Here is a 24,561-nt window from a genome sequence, read left to right on the forward strand (position 1 = left end):
AAAAAAAAAAAAAATCGGCGAAGATAATTTAAAATTGCATTTTTGAGGCATAATTTTCAAAAAATTTCTGAGGGATAGTCGCTTTTCTATTCATTTGGTCAAAAATATCCTCAAATGGTGTTTTGGTGATTTTAATTTTAAACAATTTACGGGGAGGGATTCTGAGAGGTCCTTTCCAAACGTCTCAACATATATAGCTTAAAATTGGGTTTTTCAAACTTCAATGTCAAGAAATTTCTAGAACAGGTCCTGAATTCTGACCATTCTTTTAACATCATCAAAGATATTCTAAAATGTGTTTCTAGGACTTAATTCTTAAAAAATTCTTGAAGAGAGGATCTGAACTTTCCTCATTTCCTTAACATCACAAACCACCAAAGATAATCTAAAATTGCGTTTTCAAAACTAATTTGTAAGAAGGAAAATCCTTTGACTTTACCAAAGATAACCTAAAATCAACTTCATTTTTGAAAATTAATTTGGGGAAGATAATTGCAACCTCTCTTTCCCTTAATTTGACTACAATTGCTTCAAAATGCGAATTTCGATGTGAGATTTGAAAATCTCTCCTGATGTGGACGCTGGAACTCGTCCTCCAACCATCTCTGACAACACCAAAAATTGATAAAGCTGCGTTTTTAAGACTTCAATTTGAAAAAAAATCCGGGAGATATGGCTAGATCCCCTCATCTCCGCCCTTCGTCTCATTCAAAGACAGCATAAAACGTTTCAGGACCCATAACTTTTGGTATCTATCTTTTCCTCAAAGCAAATACAATTTATAAATTAGCTCATTTCTTTTTTTATAAAATAAACTTTAGTATAGGAAATTGAAGGAAGATGGGTAAGGGCGGCAACATCAGGTCATTGCATGGCCTCGAAAACTGGCACTGGGTGAAGGGGCAGCTGAAAACCACCATCTTGTTATACTTTGGCTTGCCCGTCTCCAACATGAATCCAGGCTACACACACTGAGCGCTTATTTGGAAGAAAAAAAAAAAAAAAACACGTGGGTGATTGGGGTGAGGGGGGAAGGGGGGAGGGAGCCAGTGTTAACTAAATCATCTGAATTGAAATATTGTTGGATTGTTGTCCCGACTTGCCTCCAAAGATTTACAATGTGGCCCTTGAACAAAAAAGGTTTTGGAGACCCCTGCTCTGAGGTTTCTAGTTCATTGGCGAGTGTGTGTACGTGTTGATTGTGGTGTACGAATGCGGGGACAGCAAAGTGAGTGATGTTTCCGTGGCGGGGTTTGATCACGAACCTTTGTGGTGGTAACCCAGTGCTTTACCTCTGAGTCTAAAGGATCCCAAGGTTCGAGACAAAGTTGAGTTACGTGCTCTCTGAATGTTTGCCACATTTATCACCAAACTAAAATTGGCAATATGGCTTAAATTAAAGGTTCTGATGATTAACTTCGCAACCCGCCACTCTCTACGTCCTTGCAGAGCAGCCAATACGTAGGTTGATTAGAAGCAACAATGACATTTTTCTTATCATAGTCAACAATCGTCAAGGGGAGAGTGTTGTACCTTGGGACACGGCTAATTTCTAAGAATCTATTTTTAGCAGCCATGTTTTTGTAATCTCTAATAGTAAAATTCACCATTAAATGGTGCCATAGTAAAAATAAGCATCAAATGAGTAAAATTGACGATTTTGTGAGAGAAAGAAAATTTATGACTCCAAAGTAAATATTTTCTTCATTTTTATTTCATTTTCTGTCTTTGTATTTGTAAAACCAATCAACTGAATTTTATTGTGTTGTAAAAGAGAAATATTTTAAACATTTTGGTTATGAGAGAATAATGATAGTGCATCTAGATTGACCACCATTTTGGTTTTCTTTAAACCACGTGGTGATTGTACCTTGGGACAGCCAAACATATTGTACCTTAGGACATGCACTGTTAAAACTACAGGTTGCATTCGGCACCTTTCAGGGGTGAAACGCTTGTTCACCAGCGGCACCCAATACGGAGCCGAAATTTCACCTCTAACTAGGGTGAAAAACAGGCACCTTTCAAAAAGTAGGCAACCGGGGTGAAAAGAATGAACCTTCGGAGAGAGAAATGGCACCCTTACTGTAGATCCTCCCCCCCCTCCCCCGTATTGTGTGCGTTTTTGAATACAGTTGTGTATTTTTCTTTTTTTAATAGTTTTGTTTTGATTCATGATAGTCAACGTTTTGCACACTTTTCACATTGCATGAATTCAGTACTGGAAACGATTAAAACTTGTAATTACAGCATTTGACCATATTTCAGAGTTTTCAACATAATTAAGAAGTGCTCATTGCTTTAATTCATCTGATCGTTCTCTACATCAGTGTTTCTCAACCTCTTTTGACCCACGGGTCGGTAAAAACAAATGAAAAACATTGCGAACCTGTGAAATTTGTATCCTTTTCTTAAAAATAAATAAAATAAATAATAATAATTATAATAACTCTCGGGGCGGTAAAAAACTTGTGAAAAAATTCTGCGTACTGATGAGTTTTTTTTTTTTTTTTTTTTTTGTTTTACAAAGTAATATTAAAGATGAATGAAACAATAAATATCTACAGACTTTATTTGGTATCAAAGAGTTGTCACAAATATATTTAAAGTTAAAGACGAGTAATTATTTGAATAATCATAGTTAAGTTAATGATCATTTGTGAGAAATAACCGCACCGAAAGTAAAGTGTAAATGTACTTATGAATTATTTACATGAACAGCCAAAAATATTCTGGGATATTAAAGTTACGATAAAACAAAATCGTTTCTAAAACGTTCAACATTTCAATCAAAATAACAATAAAATAAAATGCGCATAAAATTTTTCGACAGTTAAAAATTTAAAGAAACTCCTAACACTATCGAATAACCGCTAACAGGAAATGATTCAAACACTTGAACGAAAAAGCAAAAGAAAAAGATGGACGGAGAGAGATTTCTTTTTTATTTTTTGCGCTCGCTACAGGAAGCACAAGAATCATTTTTATTTCGGTTCTCACTTGTTGGTTATTGAAAATATCATTGCGGTTACTATTTCGGTGATTAAATGTTGCTTATCGAGTACTCAAGAAAATAATGATAGATACATTTAGTAGCGTTTTGTGTGAATGATGGAATTTTCACGATAGTAACGGTAACCTGAAAATAAACAACTAACGGTACTACGGTATCGTAGCGGACTAACGGTAACTGAAAAGCATTAAACGTACTTTTAACTATGTTTGAAAGCCCTAAAAGCTACAAAGTGATCAAAAGCTGTACTTACTTGTTATTTTAAAGAATTATCCTACAAAAGTTGAGATTTAATCCAATAGTGTACTTCATTCAATGTGAAAGACGTAGAAGCCACGCGTAGAGCAACCTATCATTCGTCCGCCATATTGAAGTGGTTGAATGGTGAATGTATGCCGGAAGCGCATGCGCCAGCAAGTCATTTAGCGATTGCTCGCTGTTTTGGCACCCCTGTCTACGACTGTCTGCTACTTTCGCACCTCTGCTTTACTTCCTGGCCAGTATGGCACCCTTGGTCACCATGCTTTCACCTTAGGGGGAATATATTCACTCGTCTGGAACCTCTGGTTATAACAGTGTGTTCCAAGGTACAACATATGCATAGTTCTTAGTAATTAAGATTTGTTTAGAAACATGGAAAAATGTTCTAATCATATGTAGTCTCTTAAACACATTTAATGTTAGATAATAATTCATAATTTATTTTGTAGTAAGTCATAATTTATTATTCATTACTCGTGATTTAATTCATTACCATGAAAAAAAAAATTATTTTGTTTTTTGGTGTAAAATTGATTTAAGTATATGGATGTTTCCTGAATCATGAAGTCTTTCCCATAGTACAACAGGGTATGTCCCCAGGTACTGTAGGATGTTGTACCTTGGGACAGCTTGGAACTCTTACTTTAAATGGCTGGCAATATTTTATTTTCAAACTGTCTAAATTTAAAAAATATATATTGCATAGAAATATGTTGGAGTATTTTAACGGGACTTTTAGATTTTAAATTTGATTCAAATAATTGACGTTAAAAATTAAAGTAGGAAAATGTCCCAAGGTTCAACACTCTCCCCTACTTTAGTTTTACTGTACGCTCAGCCTTTTGCTATTCAACTCGTGATTTTAATACGCGCGCGCACTGATCCTCATCATGTAGATTGGCATCTCGGCTTCTGAATCCAATTAGGGAGAAATCTGAATCGGGGGAAGATTTATGGCACATAAAGCGCCCTCAAAAACAAGGCATCCTCTGTTGCTAATTACGAGTCGTGATTTCTCTATAAGCGAGCATTGCCGAATGACCACACTGATGCCCCGTTATCAGAGCTCTAATTATACAATCCTTTCCAGCTCTTTAATCGCTTTCTTCTTCTTCTCCCGCGTAATCCCTTTAACCTGGCCATCAGTTCTGGGGACATCATCCCCTCTGCTTTTACGATGATCTACCGCATGCATTATTCAGGGGGTGGCCGTAAACCCCGCTGCCGACAGAGGTGTTAGCGCGCTGATAAAGAACCCCAAATGATGCCGCGTGACGTCATCTTAATGATGTCACGTGAGGTCTGATTTATAAAGCAAGAGGCCGGACCCGGGAATTAAAAAGTCGTTTGGCTGCGATCCCATGGCGCTAAAGCAGTATCGTTACGATTCGGGGGCAACAGTCGTGAGCTCCACAAGTTGAAAGGCGCGCTTTCATAAAGTGGATTCTTTGAGAATCAAGTAGCTTCTATAGTTTGAGAGGCGCAAGAGAGCTTGTGCTTTTCTTATTCGTATATTATTAATTTGTTTCAGCAGGTGCAATTATAATGATTTTAATGGGAAACCATACATAATTTACACTCGCAAAGAAGCATTAGCGCTGCCAGAAATACCTTCTAGAGGGTTTTTTTTTTTTTTTAATCAAAAATACCTTTTGCAGGGTTTTTTAAAAATCAAATATTCCTTCTGGAGGTTTTTTTTTTTTAATTAGAAATACCTTGTGAAGGAAATTTTTTGATCAAAAAAACCTTCTGAAGGTTTTGTTTTTCAATTAAAAAAAAAAAAAAAAAACCCTTTCATATGCATAAACAACTGTATTATAATTTGCATTTATTATAAAACCAATGCTTCTGGGTTGTGTTATCACTCCCCCCCCCCCCCTTCGCTGCGCCACTGCTTAAAAAAACAAACGAATTAGATCAGATCATAGTTTAAGTGTGAGGATTATTGTTTTGGACTGATCGAAGTCTCAATAGACAGCTCCGGTTTTCAGACAAAATCCGGATGTCCTGGCCGGCTTACTTCATGTCTCGGTTAAAGATAAATTTGATTACAGATGACCAGAAAGTGTAAAAAATAATTAAGTGGAAGTGGGAAGAATTATCTAGGGTAATTACTCAGTTTATTGGTAACATTGCCTTGAAAAATTAATATCACGGATTAGCTAGTGAGGATTCTTACAACAAGATTAAAACAAAAAAAAAAGACTTTATCCAAAAAAAAAAGTCCCTGCCAATGAAAAGTATGTAAAAAATTTTCAATTTTTTATTCCTCATTTAAAGTTTTTTCTTCTTACTAAAATAACTTGTAGATATAAACATGCTTTTAAAGTTATCTGCTTGTGTCATTTCTTATTACCCCTGTTTTAGGTTCATAATTAGTAGCCATTTACTCATAGCATGAATGAACTCCCTAGTAAAATAAGTCTAAAAACCAGCCAGGGGTGTGTACTCTTTTGAATACTCGCGGGGGGGGGGGGGGGTATTCCAGTGTCCCTGTTTAACATTTCAGAAATCTGGCAGGCTTGATATACATCATTTGCTAGCGTATATGTTGGAGCGCAACTCCGAGATCCGGACAGTGTCCAAAAAAATTCTCACAACGCGGATAGATTTCTGGCAAATGCGCCAAGTCCAAAATTGTACATTATTCAGAGTTTGTTCACTTGAATTGTATAAATTCGTGATCTGACAAAACCATAGCGATCCAAGTCCGGTTTTACCCTGAAGGATGGAAGCATCTCGACATTGATAAACGTCAGAAATATTAGTTTAACATTAAAGTTTTGACAAAAATAAATAAATGAAATGAGTTAAGAATCACTTCAACGATAGGTATATTGAACTTGAAAAAGTATGTATGTTGTGGAAAAAATAAAACCACGATAGAATACTTTTTAAGGATGAAGTGCACTTTGGTTTATATTTGATGCTATTAGATGGATGGGTTTGAGGTCAAAAATTTCGCAGGACAAAACTTCGCCAGGGCAAAACTTCGCAGATGCAAAACTTCTCTGGTACATAACTTTGTCATCCTAACACTTAGCAAACAAGAAACAGGTGTGTGTGTGTTTTGGGAGGGGGGGGGGGGTTATTGTTTGATTTCCAGGAACACATTCGGACAGTAAACTTAGGACACATAATTTTATTTCAAGAAGTTTTATTTCATTCACGCGAAGTAATACACGCACAATCTTTTGTTCGTGATGCAAAGTTTTGTACGCACGAACTTTTGTTTGCACGAAGTTTTGACCACGAAAAGTTTTGTCTACGCGAAATTTGACCACGTGAAGTTTTGACTACGCGAAGTATTGTCCAGGCGAAGTTTCGGCCTCAAAGTTTTGATCCATTACCCTACTCATTGAACTAACTGAATAGGAGGATTAAAGGGAGTGGTAAAAGAAAGTGCGCAAAAGTTAACAATAGAAGAGAAAATATAGGAAGATATGAGAATAATCGTTAACACTATGTTATCAATGTCTAATCAAGCGATAAATTCACAGAGTAGACAAAAATGAGCGAGTGTTAAAAAGCAGATGAAAAAGAATTTCGAAACCTGTAAAAAATCAGTATTGGCGCTTAAAAAGGTTTAATATTTAGATTTTACACCGATTGTAGAAAAGTTGAAGCTTCATGAATGTGTGGATCATTATTAGTGTACGTTTGATGTTTCTTTAGACTTCATATTTCATGAAATTTTGAAATCATCTTTATGTCAATGACAAAGCTTTATAAATTAAGAGATACCTTAAGAATTTCAAATAACAAAGTTAGATTTTTTTTTTTATGTTCGTGGAAAGTAGAAAGATTGAAATGGTTGTCATCTTGTCCCGTGTTCTTTATTAGCTATGTAGGGGCAGAGGGACTGTTAAGCAGTATAAGTTACAGCCCTTAAGCTAGTGAGATAAATTTATTTTATCTACCAGTTTGTTGGCGCTCTCAGCTTCATTGAGCTGATATCTGCCTCCAGCTTGGTAATTCACTATTAGACTAATGAATTCACAACAAGGACAAAACTGTAGTCTGTAGATGTGATACCCTTGATGTTCGTACATTGCATGTAGAGGGATGGTGTTTACGATGACCGTACTTGTGCTCAACCTTTTTTAAGCCTTTATCTTTATTTACTAATGGAACTTATTGTTTTCATATTTTAAGCGCTTTTAAAGACAGTGGGATTTCAAATTTGGTGTTGGCTAGCAGCACGGTTTTCTTTCGGAAGCTTGCTGCTAACAAAGAGCGAGAGCGACGGTAGAAAGCCAAAACAGGAGGGATCTTGTTAAAAAAGTCAGTGGTAATCAGCATCAGACTCAGAGCCTGATTACCGCAGGGGCATGTGGGGCACAGGCAACTTCTCTTTGACTTCTGGGGGGGCCAAAATCCCTTTAATTTATCATGCTAATTACAAATAAATAATGATTTCACTCAATCTAGAGTACAATGGTGTCATTGGTATTTTTGGAAATGCTAAGTCAATGAAAAAAGCTCATATTTGTTGATTAAAATTCCCCTTAAAAGTTTGATCTCTTTGCAAATCTCGAAACCACTCCAAGTTTAGTCAGTAATTACTATTAAAAGTTATATTATAACTTTAATATTTACCGTTAAACAGGCAAAGTTTAACTACATCTTGTATGGTTAAACGTATACTATATCTCTTCTACTCTTTAAATGTTGTGATATGAAGTACCACCAAATTTAGCATGGTTGTGTTAATACGCAAGTATCGAAATATTTTATATCTTCAGAACGAGCGGCAATGGAAGGGGGGGGGGGGGTCAAAAAGAATTTCATGCCCAGTGTCTTCAAAAATCTTAGTCGGGCCCTACGGGGCCCTGAAATAGAAATTTGCCTCATGTCCAATATCAGAATGATCGGGCTCTGATCAGACTATGCGTACGATGGATCGGACCATCATCTTTGAACTTGCCAAGGAACCCAGAGCTTGCCCCCAGTCATGTAACTTCAGGTCGTGGTGGTAAAGCATCGGACTTCACTGTAAAAACGATTCAGTAACGTTCCTGGAAAATAATGGGCAGCTGATGTGCCCAATTTCTGCTAGTAACATATCTTGCAAAAACCAGGAACGTTTTCTGCTAAATACGTATCAGTAATGAAATTATCCTTGAATCTTTCTGAAGAATATGGAGATCTGCCTCGGCTAAAGCCAGTCGTGAGCCTTCAAGTGAAATTCGGTAGTTTTTTACAAATGACTCGAATCTTCCAGAGTTACTAAAAAAACTTCAGAAGCATCAATGCAGCCATGGACGAAGCACTAAGGCGGAACGTAAGAACTAAGCATCTACCATGCCTGCAATCCCTCTATTGAAAAGTTAACGCTATCCAGAGACTTATTCGCTCTCGTAGGGAACTTAGTCAACCTGGACGGGCCGTACTAGAACAAAAGACGGTCACATAATAAATACACTCAGTTAATCATTGAACTGGTGAACTGGTTGCTAAAAATATTTTTCAACACCATTGAGGAGACTACATTCGTACAACTTGAAGTAATTCAGGAAATTTTTTTTCGAAAATACTTAATTTTACGAGGAAATAGGTGAAAAATTGTGAAATTCCGCAACATACCACAGAAATAATCAGTAATGTTTCGGATTTTTGTTTTACAGTGTTGTGACCGGTGGGTCCCTGGTTCGATCCGAGCTGGTCGAAGATCCACCGTCTTCATTAATGGTGACTGGGGGATATTAAATATGCTCGTGGTCACAAACAAAGTTCTAAAAGTGTTACGATACCTTTGGGGATGCTGGACAAGGGACAGCTCGGTTTCTGATCTGGATCAAAAAATCAGAGCTGTCTTCAGGGTCCCATCCAACTGATTAAACCACAAATAGTGGTACAGAGCACCCTGGTGTGAAAAGTCATTTAATCTCACGACTCTTATTGACGCCAATTCGCCAACGCCAAAGACTTATCAATAATAATTTTAAATACATCCCAGCTCTTAAAGCATATCAGCTCTAAATGTAGTAATCATACAATAGCATCTGTGATAACACACAGTGGCGAAGCGGGGGGGGGGTGAAAACACCCCCAGAGGTATTGGTTTTAACATAAATGTGTAGTCGAATAGAGTAGTTTAAACATATGAAAGGACTGTTTTAATAAAAAAATTCCCTCCAGAAGGTTTTTTGATCAAAAAACCAACCCTAGAAGATATTTTTGATCAAAAAACCAACCCTAAAAGATATTTTTGATCAAAAAACCCTCCATCAGGTATTTTTGATCAAAAAAACCCCTCCAGAAGGTAGATTTGATCAAAAAAACCCTCCAGAAAGTTTTTCTGACTGCACTATAGTTATACCACATACTAACTCTGACACATAAAGAAGTTACACAAATCACTGCCCTAATGTTCAACTGTGTCCTCAGCCTTTTTTCGGCTACCCAGCAATTCAGGCCTGGCTTTTCAAGATCATCCCAGAAGACCCAGAAGTTTTGATTTCTTCAGACCTAGCTGTATGAGGTTGCCGACAAGGGCGGATTCAGGGGAGGGTCAAAGGGTCAGCTGACCCCCCTGTGACAAGAATTTTTTTACGACTATTATAAAACTTCAATTTTTTGAATCCGAAAAAATAATTCATGGAATCAATATTAACTTCTTTCCAACTACTTGATAGCTGTAATCTCATATTTCGCAGCTTATGTTAATGTGACCAGCCTGTCTGCCTAAAGAAATGGACAGTTGAGTTTTGACCCCCCCCCCCTTACGAAAATTTCTGGATCCGCCCCTGGTTGCCGAAGCTGTCTTTGACAGCAATCTAAAGCTTTCCATATGCACATCATGGACAAGTCACCCTCATCATCATTGGTAAAACTTGCCTAAGTACGGGGTTAAAATCAGCACCAGTAAAACTTGAACCAAAACAGTGTGCAAAGGCAGATTTATATTAGTATCGGCATAACTTCTCAATGAGTGCAATCGATCCTGAAATTACGCAAAAACTTTAGGGCTTAACACTAACCTCTTTATCACATCCATCATTAATCAGGACCTTTTGTAGTGTTCTTGGAATGGAGTCGGTACGTGTTGTTCCACGTCATTCACGTGCGGATGGAATAAAGAACTTTTTCATCCACAAAAGTAGCAGCAATTAATACGTAATCACGGGAATGTTTCATGGAATAGCATTCAACAACAAAAGCTAAACAAAAACACTTGTAAATGATGTACATTTTTAAGTGTATTCACTTCACTGTTCAGGGGAGAGCTGTGTACTTAAGGCTGCCTTTTTTCAGTACGGAAATATCGAGCTACTGTGCCACTGATTTGTTTCGAAATTTAAAACTGATATGAACATTGAGGCAGTGAATAGTAAAGGGATGTAAGCAGTAGAGTAACTATGGGGCTTAGCGTCAGTGGCGAACTAAAGAAATTGCTCCCTCCCCCAGGGGGAACCATATGGAAAGTCACCGGAGGTCATTGTGACCTCCATTTTTTTCTGAAGATTTTGTTTAATTGATTCGACAAATAGGAGGCAGCATTTTATTTTTTTGAGCAATGACGATTGCTTATTGTTCTCACTTGACTGTTTTGATGTGCTTTCATTTTATTTTCCCGCCAGCACCCTTTGCATCATCATCGTCGACGGGCTCCTCACGATGCTGCTCTTATAGCGAAAACCGTCTCCGGGGTGCATCCATATGCTACACACACGCGCATGCATACACAACTACACATACACACAAATACATACACACACACAAATACATACACACACACAAATACATACACACACAAATACATACACAAACACACACACAAACACATACACACACTCAAACACATAAATACACACACACACGCATACATACGGATACCTACACATACATACAGACACCTACACATACACACACACCTACACACAACTACCCACACACTCCTCACACTCATGCCTGCACACAGACACAAACACATATGCCTACATACACAGACACATTCCCCACCACACACAAACACTCATACACACAACTACCCATACACTCATACCTGCACACAGACACAAACACACATGCCTACACACACATACACATACCCCTACACACAAACACACATACCCCCACACACACGCTTACATACACACACACACACTCATGATTGCGAAAAACATAATTTGAATTCAAGAGGTCAAAATTCAAATTTTTTTTTTCTTATATTCTTTTTTAGAATTGTTTTCAATGATTCCCAATGTTCCCTCTCAGTAGATGTTATGTGTATAGACAGGGTATTTCGTTTTAACCTGCAAAACCTTTATTTTCGCAACCACTAGTCCCAGATGTGTACTTCCAATTGAAAAAATGTTCAAAATCAGATGCAGAGTTAAGATATTGAAAGTTTGAAGTAAAAATAAAAATAAGTCAAAAAATACAAAATTTATCTATTTATACGGGCCCTATGTCCTCAAACTTATGTTTAGGGAAATAATCTCCATTGAAAAACAATTGTGTTTTTGTGAGGCTTGAAGAAAGGTATTAAAAGAAATAACAAAAATATATACTCGTAAATTGATTATTAATAGAGTACAAACTCTTGCTCGAGCCCTTCCACAGTAAATGTTTCTTCTAATATCACTATTGATGCGGAAAATAAGACAATGACGGTTTGTTGAAAAACTTGAATGTCCCAAACAAGGGCAACCGAATCGTGAAAGTGTTAAGTTCCGACTGCTGGTAGATTTTTATGATTAGCTTCAATGAAAAAAGAACGCTTTCACATACTGCCATGTTTATTTACCTGTTTTGATGCTCAGGACCGATAATAACCATTGACAATTTCGATTTTTGGCCAGCTTTTCGTCTGAAATACCCCTCTGTGCGTCGTTTGCCCCAAAAACAGATGAGAATCTCCGATTTTTCAATTTTAGCACTTTCACCTAGTACTTCATATATCTGAAAACATTCTTAAGAAACGTTTTGTCCCAATGCAAGTAGTAACTTGGTAGTCACGAGTGGTTTTGTGTGTAAGAAATCATTGGGCCAGTAAGCCCCCCCCCCTCCCTTTTTTTTGAGCAATCACGATTGCTTATTGTTCTCACTTGGCCGTCCTTGATATTGTGGTTCCTTTTTCAGCTTGGACCAGGGACCTTGCAGCACCACCGGCCGGCGTGGCTCCTCTGGTCCTGAGCACTGTCCCCCGGAATCCACTTCTGCTGGGCGGTGGCGTCCATGTGTGTGTCCTAACGCATGCTCATACACATCCACGCTCACACACGGCGCGCGCCTTTACACACATACACACTCACGCCTACGTGCACACACGTAAGCCTACACATACACTCAACTATACACACGTAACCACCCAAGAGGAGGGACATGCTTGAGGGAAGGGAGGGGGCTTTTCTAGAAACAATAACTCCAATGAGTAGAGTCTTGTCGCAACTTGTGATTGCGAAAAACATAATTTGAATTCAAAGTTACAGAAATCAAATTAGAGTTGATTGGGGAAAGTGGGTCACAAGTCTTTTTTTTTTTTTTGCTTTTTACATTCAATTTCTGTGCGCACGTAAATTTTGCAACCTTTTCTCCAAATAGTTACGTACGGATGGGAAAAATACTTGCTTTCAGTTGCTGTGATGTAATTGAATTTTACTTATAACAACCAACTAGCAACAAAATCTCTAAGGTGGGCGATTCTCGAAAAAATGTCCCGTGCATAACGCTAAGTTTTTTTATTTTTTCCAGCTAACCAAAGCATTCAAAAAATAATGCTATTGGGGAATAATACATGCTTTAATGTACTATCAAAGCATAACAGTTAATCCCATATTTAATTAATAGTTACTTGAATAAAATAAAAAACTTAACGTTGCGCATGGGACATTTTTTTCGAGAATCACCCAAGTGATGAAAAAAATTACTTTTGAAAAGAGATGCTTTAATTCAAGAGCATGGTTTTAACATATTGTTACAAATTCTGTAAATAGTAATTATTTTTATGATTAATTTGACGTAATCTGGCTAAATTGGGCGTTTATTCCATTATCTTTCATCTAAAATTATTGTAGTGACGTAACCTATAAATATAGTTTCTTGTAATGTACATACAACCCCCTAACATTCGACTGAAGTATTCGGTCCCCCTATTTTTCATTGATAAGATTCGTGAATGAATAAAAAAGAAAATGGAGAAGCATTTCGAATTTTGTGGAAACTTCTCTGTCGAGATTTATAAATACAGTAGATTCCCGATTATCCGCGAGCGGTTTATCCGCGGGGCGGATTATCCGCGAATCAATCAACAATCACGAACATGTATTTTCGCAGTAAAAAGCGAATACCAGTGGCTGTTTTTTTTTTTTTTTTTTTTTGAAAAATTGTAAATTTACACTCAGTTGTTTTGCTTGATTGATTGATTTAATTTAATTTTATTATTATTATTATTATTTTTTCTTTTTTTTGTGCGTTCTTCATCGTACATACACTTGTTTGTTATTGATGTTAAGTTCGGTTGTGCAAAAATACAAAACATTTGTACTGTACTCTATATATATTTTCACTGTTTGCAGAAAGTGTTATGCATCAATACAGTTAAGGATTTGAGATAGGACAATTTTTACCTGATTTGTCCCCCATTAGTCTTTTTGCGGTTACCCGCGATTCTTATTATCCGCGGCACTTGTGCCACCCAATTCCGCGGATAATCGGGAGTTTACTGTAGCCACGGCCAACGGCGGGGGTCAGTCTCGGTTTAGTTCTTGCTTTGGAAAGTGCGTTTTAGCCTTGCGCTGTGTTTCTTTTTTGCGTATTTTGATGTAAATACGTGGTTGACCGTTGAGTATACGGTGTTAATCGATATTTGCCTAATTGCTATGGTTAATTTAGCAGTTGTAACTATGCTTCCTGTACATAGCTGTAAATAAATCTCCTGTGTTTTCTCAAGAGCTGTGTCGTCATTCAAAGAAAGTTTGATGCTGCACCGAACTCTTAACAATATTTAAAAATGAGTAATGTTAAACCATTTAGATTATCCTGAAACATTACTGTAGAAAATACTGATATCCATTTCGCCAATACTTTTTACCGTAAAATCATATTTTATTGCAGAATTTTACGGTAGAAAAAACAAGAACCTTGTGGTAAATTAATTAAAATTGAGGTACAAGCAGTGAGGTTCGAACCTGCTCCTATTATTCATAGATCTGTTTACTAGCCCCTATGAAGGCTAGCCGAATGGGACTCGACCGGAAAACGGAAATGGGAAATTACATTTTTCGCACCATAAATCACGTGGTGTACCACTCGGTGCTGTAATCGCTTATTTTTTCCAGTACAATTTACTGTAAAACTTTTCTGTACTGTAAACTGTAAGCATTCCGTTTTTAGCAATTTTTACTAAAAAATTTCCAGAGTTTTACTGGTGATTTTACCAATGCAGGGCTAGAAAAATCTTTAAAATTTATATGTCTTACCGGGCATGTTTGTCTAAAAAATACATGCCCTTTTTAAATGCCCTTTTTTTATTGTGCAGTAATAAAAATATTTGAATTTGTCGTATAGCATTAATCGGACAAAAAAATAATGTAACAGGTCTTTATCTGAATCAACAATTATTTCAATATAAAGCATAAAAAAAGTTTTTCTAAATAGTACATAATAAGTTGTCGTTGAAATTATCAATACTTAACAAAACAATTATAATAATTACATGGCCACTCGGGCATGTAAGGGTAAAAGAGTCATGCTCGATTGAAATTTTTACATGCCCCGGGCATGTTGGGCAGTATAATTTTCGACCCCTGTACCAATGTGTAACCATCAACCATATTCCCACACAATGAAAGTCAGCATACGCTGCCTTTGCGCCCACATTTCAATCCAGCGAAATCGAAACTAAAATAGGCTGCAACAGAAGAAAGGACCCATTAAGTTTCTAAAAGGGTGTTCCACTGATAACAGAAAGAACAAACAGCGGGTCTTTGATGCTGCAGGTGAAAGAGTGGAATGTTGAGATGACTCTCTGATAAAAATCTCTTCGGTAGTAACAAACAAAGCACAGGATTGTTTTGGCAAATAGGGCTCTTCAGAAAACATTTGTTCCGTGGCTAAATAGACTGTGTTCTGTCCTCTGCAAAATGCAGTTGACATCGAGAGCGTGCCCACCCACAAAAGAAGCCCTTTTGGAAATTATCAGAAATGTGTAGAATTTCGGATGCTGTAGTGGAGTTGTCACTAAATTTAGAAATGCTCCAAATGGATGAGAATGTAAGGGTGGACAAAGAGCGCTTGACACAAATATGGGAAATTGTTATCATAAATCTAAACAGTTTCTGAAAAAAGGAATTCTTTCTTTTCAACGGAAGATACCTACATTTGAATGCAACCCAAAAGTTAGAATACAGCTGAAAATTTACAATTTTATCAACTCTATTACAGATGTGGATTTCTTAAATTCGTTTAAGCTAAAAACAGTAGCTTGAAAAAATGAAGCATTTGTGTTCACAGAAAGCACGCAAAATTTCAAAAACTTTTAAAGAAAAGGTTTTTTTTTAAAATTAGTAGTTGAACATCTTAAGAGTTTTTAACTTTAACACCTACGAGAGGGTTTGTAATCTTTATATAAGGCACCGATAACACTTAAAAAAAATTAATAATAATAATAAACAAAAAATAATACTAAATAATTGAAAAACATGAGCAGATTCTAAATATTTTCTTAATTTTTGGCTTCAAAAAAAAAGGGGGGGGATTCATTAATAAAAATATAAACTTGTAGATTAATAAAAATAGATCTTGTAGACTTAAAATTCACTCAATTTAGAGATAAATATGACTGAATTAAAATGAAATGAATTATCAAGGAGCTAATGTATTTACTCAGAAATAATGGTTGTTGGAGCAGTTTATTTTTATTTTTATTATTCTAAAGTTTTAAGTAATTAATTTTAGTTTTGGAAACGAAAAATAGAAGGAAATTATTAATGCTTTTTTTTATTAGAAAGAAAGAGCTGCAAGCGATTTTATGTTTTTAATGTAATTGGTTTAAGGAAGTCTTTTACTTACTTACTTTTTTATTTTCTAAAGTTTATTTATTTATTTTTAGTTTTGGGGAAAAGAGGAAAGCATAAAGTCCAAGGCTCTTAATTTTTACTCCTAGGAAAGAGTTGCAAATCATTCTTTTTTTATATATATAAATAGAATGTACTTATTTTGATATGCTTTTTATTATTAATACCTTTCTTTTTAAACAATTAAAAAACTTTTTTGTGAAAGATTTTAGCAGCTTTTGCATTCTTCAAAGGTACTGCTAGTTTGTTTGCTTGCTATTTATTTGTTACGTATCTCTTTCGTAAGGTTTTCATTATTATTACATTTTTTAAAAGTGATTGACATCATTTGATTTTAGAAATTGACTTTGAATGTTGAAAATACATACTTGACATAATTTTCAAGCTTAGCAAATTAAGAGAAAATTCATTTTTTCCGTTCATTCTGATGACAAAATGTGGCAGATTTTTACAATAATTAGCAAATCAGTATTTTTTTTTTTTTTTTTGTATTTATTTCTTATTTTACAATTAATAGTAATGTTATTTATCAATATATTTATGTTCAAAACAAGGATGAATAAAGTTATGAGAATTCTTTCTCTTCTTTCTTGAAGCGAAATCTTGGAATATGCATATACATAAATTTATTCTTCTTAATCAATAAAAAAAAATGGGTAAAACAGCTCTTGCATGAGCATAAACTATTGTATTAGAAATGGCAGGAGTGTCAAATCAATGCTTTCTGAGGGAGGGAGGGTTCTAAGAAACCCCCTTTACAACCTTACCAGGCACATAGGCAACTGGTGCACCAAAAGATGTGTTAGGTGGCGGGGCCCGTGTAGCTGATTTTTTTTCGTGAAAGTGAACTTTATTGTTGTATTTTACTGATTAAATGACCTCTAAAAATGGAACATGGCCTCTGATGGCCATCTCAGACTTCCCCTTCCAATTCAAAGTTCCATTCTTATGAAACAACATGAGAAAAAATTCATTTTTTCAAATTTTTAGTTTTTATATTCGTAAAATAAATCAATCCACCCTGTGAAAAATAATTTTTCAATCATCATCAATTTTCAACTCTGAAAAATAAGGGGACAAGCTCCAAGGGCCGTATAGGGCGGTTCAAAAATACGTGTAAAGAAAAAAGTTTCTGCCAGATAACAGGACACCCCTCAATATTTTTACACTTGTGGATAGTAATATACTGGAAGAATTTTAGCTTCCTATTTCAACTGAAAGAGGGTGCACAACCCCCTCCCCCAAACTTCATAAGTAGGGGAGGGGGGGTTAAAAAATACATTGAACTGAAAATACGATGCTACATTTTATAATATACACGAGTAATATGCATATACATTGCAATACAATAATTATTTTTAAAAAAACTGCTGCGGAAATGAAATGTTTCTAAATCTGTGGCATTTCCATGCTACGGCTAATGTTAAATTAGGGGGCCATTGAGAATTCTCTTAAAATTTGAGAAAGACGCTAAAACTTTCACAGAATAATACATTAGTAAGTCTGAAAAAAATAAGGGGTGTTCTGGACCCTAGCTAAAATAAAGTTTTTTTGAACCACTCTGGGAAGCAGTCGCCCCCCCCCCCCTCCCTCCGTGCGTGCTGCCTATAAATGGCATGTATAAAGTTAAATAATCTTTTTTCACTGTGTAATCAAGTATGAAAAAATTTTTTTTCATATCAAATGCAATCTTGACGGTTTGAAAAACAAGACATGAAAAAAAAAAAAAAAATTCTGAGTGAAAAAAAAGGAACGTACACTTTCTGTAGTATCCTTCAATGGACGCTGACGGACTATTTTTCCCCCATCGCTTTGGAGTTTTCCGAATCTCCATCATCTTCCGGTGGCAACCCTTTCCGACATAGCGCAGAAGGAATCGCTGAAAGCCCGCCACCGCACCGGAACGACATCAAAGGGGCTCCGAAGGCGAGGGTGGAGGATAGGGTGGGGACCTTGGCCACGCCCCCTCCTCTTCCTTGGCGAGCCCTCTTGGCGACGGCTCACCCGGGTAGAAAATCTGCTCCCGCTCACTCACAAGGCCCTCTCTTCACCCAGTCAAGAGTAGCAGTCTTATTCCACTCTTCCAGAGACCTATCTGTTCGCCAAGATCGCGTGTGGAGCCCCGAGATAAGGAATTGATTGTTCGGACGCTTTTTCCCGCTGGAAGACGCCATTGTGTCAACCGGAATCAAAAAGGACCATTCACCAGTGCCACAGAACGTGAGGTATTGTGTGCGGATGACATTTATCGGCGCTAATACGGTGTCGAGTTCTATAGGTGCTGCAACAAGTGAGGGGAGAATCGTTTTCTTTGATAGCCATCTCTTCAATCGGTGCTTCTCTTTGCCATCATAGTGCAGCGGTGTTTTTGTTTGACGATTCGTAGCTAGATAAATTGCAATATGATTGTCGTCTAAACAAGGGCTCAAGCTCGTGAGATTTAAAAAAAAAATTGATTCAAAGAGTGCTTTTTGGAACTGAGGTGTTTTATTTACACTTTTGATTCATGTCGTGTCATCTTTTAATTTTCGAATGATAAACGCAGCAAAGGTGGTCGTGTTTGACAGTTTAAATTGAGCTCGAACAGTAAAAAGCTGTAAGTGATACAGAAATTAGCATGACTCTTGCTTAAAGATTAGACGTAGATTGTTAACATTTCTTAGTACAGGTCTAACAATCCATCCATCTTGACAGTTAGATAACACATTTACAATTTTCTTCACTGAGTGGTAAACAGTTACACCTCGCATTTTGCACAAGATATATATTTCAAATTCATAAAGTATACTTGTATTTTTTGTCAGACGGATTGTACAACACGTTCAAATATATATACGGCGTCATTAATTTGAAAGGAATGTCAATTCGGACAAAACTCCTCCAACCGTTGATTCTTTTGTGAGTTTATAATTTTTTAAGTGGAAGGAATATTCACTAATTTCTCTCCAGTACATCTCCAGAGTGACTGTCAAAACTACTTCTGATCAATTTTTTCCGCTGTGTTTGAAAAAACCCAGAAATCTTTCAACATTCATCATGAGTTTGTGATTCAGAATTGAAAAACTCTACAAGAACCATGATGGACCGCGAGGATTGCAAGCATGAGTACGACGACGACGACATGGATGCTGCCTCTTCCAGTGGCGGATCTCCAGAGGGGGCGTGTTCCCCCCACGACCCCCTGGACGCTAACCCCCGCATCCAGGCCGCGGTGTCGAAGGTGCTGCAGAGCTATGACTGGTCATTGGTGGCCAAGACATCGAGGCAGGGGGGTGCAGGTGGTGACAAGAGGAAGCCGCACGTCAAGAGGCCTATGAACGCGTTCATGGTTTGGGCGCAGGCTGCGCGCCGAAAACTGGCCGACCAGTATCCTCACCTGCATAACGCCGAGCTCAGCAAGACTCTCGGGAAACTATGGAGGTAAGTGGAAGTTTTGAATCATCAAATATGATGTACCACAGGGCCAGACTAAGTCCAGGACACCCCCCTTTTTTTAGACTTACTAATAGTATTATGCTGTAAAAGTTTTAGCTTCATACTCAAATTTTAAGAGGGTGCTCAATGACTCCTAAGTTTAACGTTAACCGTAAAGTAGAAAATTTCACAAATTGAGAAACATTTAATTTCCTCTGCTTTTTTTTGTAAATAATTTTTTTGATGCAGTATATATGCATATTACTCGTACAGGGGCGGCATTTCAGCATTTCATTTGGGGGGTCGAGTTTCTTAAATAGGTATTACCACAGTGCGGTCCCAAACGCAAATTAGCTAACAGGAAGTGTTCATAAAATCGGTTTAATATGATTAAAAATTAGTGTTTAGAAACTATTAAAAATTTTGATTAACTTTATAATAAGTTATCATACAAAACATCTCGATACTAAAGTTTTTATACCTTTTGGAAAAGTTTTAATGTATGATTTTTGAAATTCGGAAGAACAGGGAAACGTGTTACTAATCAGTGCCCTGTGTCGTGCTGTTTTGCCAGTACAGCTAAATAGAAAAGATGGTGAAAAAGCTCATGCCTTTTAGCATATATGACTTCGCTTGAATTTTTTGCCCATTATGCTTCGAAAATAATTCTCTAACCTCCTGAGAGATAAAAAAAAATCTTTCTCCACTGGCTGAGCTGATAGGAATAGTTAAAAAATAATTGAAGTAACAAAGTTATTTATGAAAATATTTTTTACATCTAGCTCTTCAAAACCACCCAGGCAACTTCAAAAATTGTAAGGGGCTTAATTTTTCATCATTGAATAATCTAGTCTCAACGGCGCTCTCAGCTTCAAGGAGATGTCATCTGCCTCCAGCTCTGTTATTCACTATTCCAGAATGATGAGTCCATAACAAGGACCAAACTGCAGTCTCTGGATGTGATAACCGGTCTGTCGGTATAGTGCTTGTAATTTTTCTTGCCTTATGCTAAAAATTGAATACTCATAATTGAAACATTTTTTTTTCGTCTTCAAAATCCAATCCAGATAATATAGAGCCAACCATACAGAAAAATAATTATCATCAAATCTTGTGTTAATTTCATTCAAAACTGAATCTATTACTTCATACAAAATATTAAAAAATCAATGTTTGATTTGACATCATCATGTGGATTTTTTTTTTTTTTTTTCACCTTTTTAAAATTGGCTCGGAGGAAGAATTTTTTTGAAAAGTTTCACGCTTGGTTGAAATATATATCTATATGTAAAATCTTATTTTCAGTTTCAATTGTCGATTGAAGTATGGTAGTATGGTGCACAGATCAATTGTTAGATTGAATTGTGACTTGAATGGTCCGAAAATTAAGGGTAGCGGATTGAAGATGTTTTGATAGAGTAAAACATTTTTCAAAAACTTTCCTCAATACAAAGAAATTGAATAAAAATTCTAACGTAGTCATATATGCTAAAGGGCATGAGCTTTTTCACCAATGAAATAATTGTTTTGCAATAATTCTTCCAGTCGTCAAATTGCTGCTTTGAAGTTATAGAGAAATGTATTTGTGGTTTTAACTCTTGAAGACTAACGTGTCACTCCGAGATTGCATAATTATAGAGCCCCAAAAAAGGTATTTGTTGATATGTTTTTTTTAATTCAATAATCACATGCATTTTTAATAAGGTTCTATGAAAACATATAATGCATTGAGCAGCTGAACGTGTTTCTAGCAGAAGAAAGCGATGAACACTCATTAAATAAATATACACTTAAAAATGAGCGTAAAAGTTATTGTAAAATATCAAAGAATTTTCTTCTGAAAATCATGCAGCAGCACCACTTTGCACTAGCCACTCATATTGAACATACCATCGTTACACTGGGCACACAAGTATGAAATATTTAGCCTATTTGAAGAAATGTCTTCTTTAGTTAAAATTAACAATGATTCTCTATCAATCTTTTATGTTCAGAAAAGGCCGGAAAATATTTCATGAATTTCTAAGTCATCATCCCAATAACGAAAAACACTTCTTCTAGTCAAGGAATGTGTCGAGTTTCATCAAATAGCTACTGAGAACCAGCGAGACTTTTCTTTTGAACATGGATTTCCGACTTACTTAAATTGAATTTACATATTTTCTATCATTCTGCTCAAAAGATTTGGGGTTGCAACCGCCCCCTCTTGACCCCCCTATTTGCCGCCCCTGTACTCGTATATATTATAATATGTAGCATTGCTTTTTCAAATCAATGTATTTTTTCAACCCCCCCTCCCCATACGTATGAAGTTTGAGGGAGGTCATTGAGCACCCTCTTTTAGTTGTAATAGGAAGCCTAAAATTCTTCCAGTTTATTACTACCCACAAGTCTAAAAATATTGAGGGGTGTCCTGTTATCTAGGAGATTTTTTTACGTGTATTTTTGAACCATCCTAATGTAGAGTCCCATCCCGCATTCAGCCATAACAGTGAAATTTGGACCGAAATAGAGAAATGTTTTGTTTATCCCACGGGAAATGCTTTTTTTTTTTTTTGAGTTATGCAATACCATAGAGGGATATCATCATTTTGGGGCATGGCCAAAAAATGGTGGGAAACTACTGATTCAAAGGGTCATTTATTTTAGACTTGTAACATAGTTATAAATCAATAAGGTTTGTAGAAATAGGAATAAACAGAAATTTTCCAGCATCGAAAAAGTGTGAGAAGTGCTCAAAGCCGAAAGTTAACTTTTTTAAAGATACGCTGGTCAGAAATATCACCAAAAGTATTCTAACCAATACCACTGCACAAACTTATAAACTTAGCCCTCTCAAAAAACATTAATTTTTGTTTTCACAAATTAAAATACAGAATTCATGATACAAGCACTAAATGAATCTGTTGAATCTTAATTTGATTAACAAGTATAATTCTCATATTCTCACTACGAGCTTTTGTGTATCTCAAGTTCATTCTCTTAAATTTATCGTCTGCTGTGCTTCACGTTAACTTTCGATTAGCTTTTTACCTTTGCCGTTATTTAATTTAAATATCGCCTGCTGCTTATTATTTTTTTAAAGAATGGCAACGTAAACAAAAAGTAAACAGAATGATTAGAATGTTTTGACGGAGTATGATGTTGTATTTCTCGCCCGTAGTTGCGGAGAATATTATTTTGTATTACAGGTAATTTATGTAATTAAACATCTTTTTTATATGGAAATTAAGAAACTAATGTTATTTATTAAAGTGAGGAAAATTTTTGTTGTAAAATTTCGAAGAACGCTTCTTAAATGGGCAATGTTACACATCTAATCTGATAAAGAGGTGATATATTATTGAGAATGTGTTTTGATATCGAAAGAAGTTGTTTATTTTTCAATGATATCTCAAAGAAGGTAATATATAAGTGTGATTCGCTAGATGAAGTTATAATTACTTATCACTTCAAATTTTCTTCTTCAAATTGCTTCAAATTTTAAAATCATCAAGAACTTCCAATTAAATTCTCGGTGATGATGGTTACTAGCCCTGTATGGGATATTTTCTTACAAATATACTACGTATTTTAAAAATTTAAAAAGGCAATGAAGGCATCATATTTCAAGAAAAGTTTCGTATTTGTTTAGAAAATGTTTCCCAAAATCGACCTATATTTCTATAAAATGAAGTAATTTTCTTATAATAATTTAGGGTTAGAGTGGTAAATTTCCTATAAATATTTGACGTTTTTTTCTCCGTAATATTTTTTTTTCTTCAAAATAACCGAGAAAAGAAAACTTATTTGTATACGCATTTCACTACATTAAAAAAAGAAAATATACATCGTGATTTTTTGTTATTTTAAAAGCCAGGCGGCAAAACTTTCAGTGTTCTAACTGCCGTAGGCAGTAACTTCAAATTTTTCATTTTTCGTATTGTTGCATTTTTGTCATCTATTGTACGTTAGCTTTATCGTACAAGTTTGCTTGCTTGAAAAAGACGTCGAATTCCAACATTTCCTTATACTGTTAGTGTTGAATCTAAAATGAGTTTCTTCAAATGTCTTTAAAACTCATTTCTGCAGATACTGCTTTTTACCTTTCATGGCAGTATAAACCTCCTATCGTGTCCGGTTCGATCCAGTGTTTCGTGTTAGGTCCACAGTTTGAAAAAAAGAAAAAAAATTTGAATTTTTTCTTTTTGTGAAAGAAAAAAGAACTATTTTGGGGGCATTTTTCTTTAAAAATGTTTTGTGAAAAATGCTGTAATATCGTTATATAGCACGTTATAGAGCTATATCAACAAATCTAATCTGAAATCCTTTTGGCCTAAAGGACTTACTTCGCTAGAATGGCTTGGAAGCTGGATATTTGTTTTAGTGATGTTTTGACTTCGGGAGAATTGATTGAGCTCAGAAGTGATAAAAGAACTGTTTTTACAAATTTTATGAGAATTCAAATTTTATGAAATAAAATTTTGCGCAGTATGGTCGCTTTTGACGATTTAGTATTCTGAGAAGAGGCAAAACGACCCAATTTAAGTCTGAATCGACACATCACTTTGGATAATTTATTGTTATTCATTGACTTTGAAAAATAAAGAAATTGCAACATCTAAACATACAACTTATTTGAAATTATTTGAACTTTGGAATTGGAAGGGAACGAGGATATAATAGAATATTGCTCAATTGCTTTAGATTTCTCACCTATTTCAACTATTTTGCATAAAGTTGACATGACTTATGACTACAATAGTAAACGAAGGAACAACAAATTATCCCGAAAGTCAGTTGTAATTTTTCAAGGACTCGTTGACTTAGATTTTTTCCACCAAGAAATTCAATCAGAGTTGCCCTGATGGG

At 35.8% G+C, this 24,561-nt stretch overlaps 1 protein-coding gene across 1 annotated transcript in view; it reads left to right on the forward strand.

Annotated features, from left to right (window-relative positions):
* The first annotated feature begins 19,324 nt into the window (after nt 1-19,324).
* LOC129229377 (transcription factor SOX-9-like) overlaps nt 19,325-24,561 on the forward strand; it is a 109,078-nt gene continuing 103,841 nt past the window's right edge. The window contains exon 1 of the mRNA XM_054863670.1: nt 19,325-19,716. Within this exon, the coding sequence (XP_054719645.1) occupies nt 19,373-19,716 (344 nt within the window). The 5' untranslated portion in view covers nt 19,325-19,372. The remainder of the gene's footprint in view (nt 19,717-24,561) is intronic.

Source organism: Uloborus diversus, chromosome 9 (genome assembly GCF_026930045.1).
Source record: "Uloborus diversus isolate 005 chromosome 9, Udiv.v.3.1, whole genome shotgun sequence".
Taxonomy (NCBI): domain Eukaryota; kingdom Metazoa; phylum Arthropoda; class Arachnida; order Araneae; family Uloboridae; genus Uloborus; species Uloborus diversus.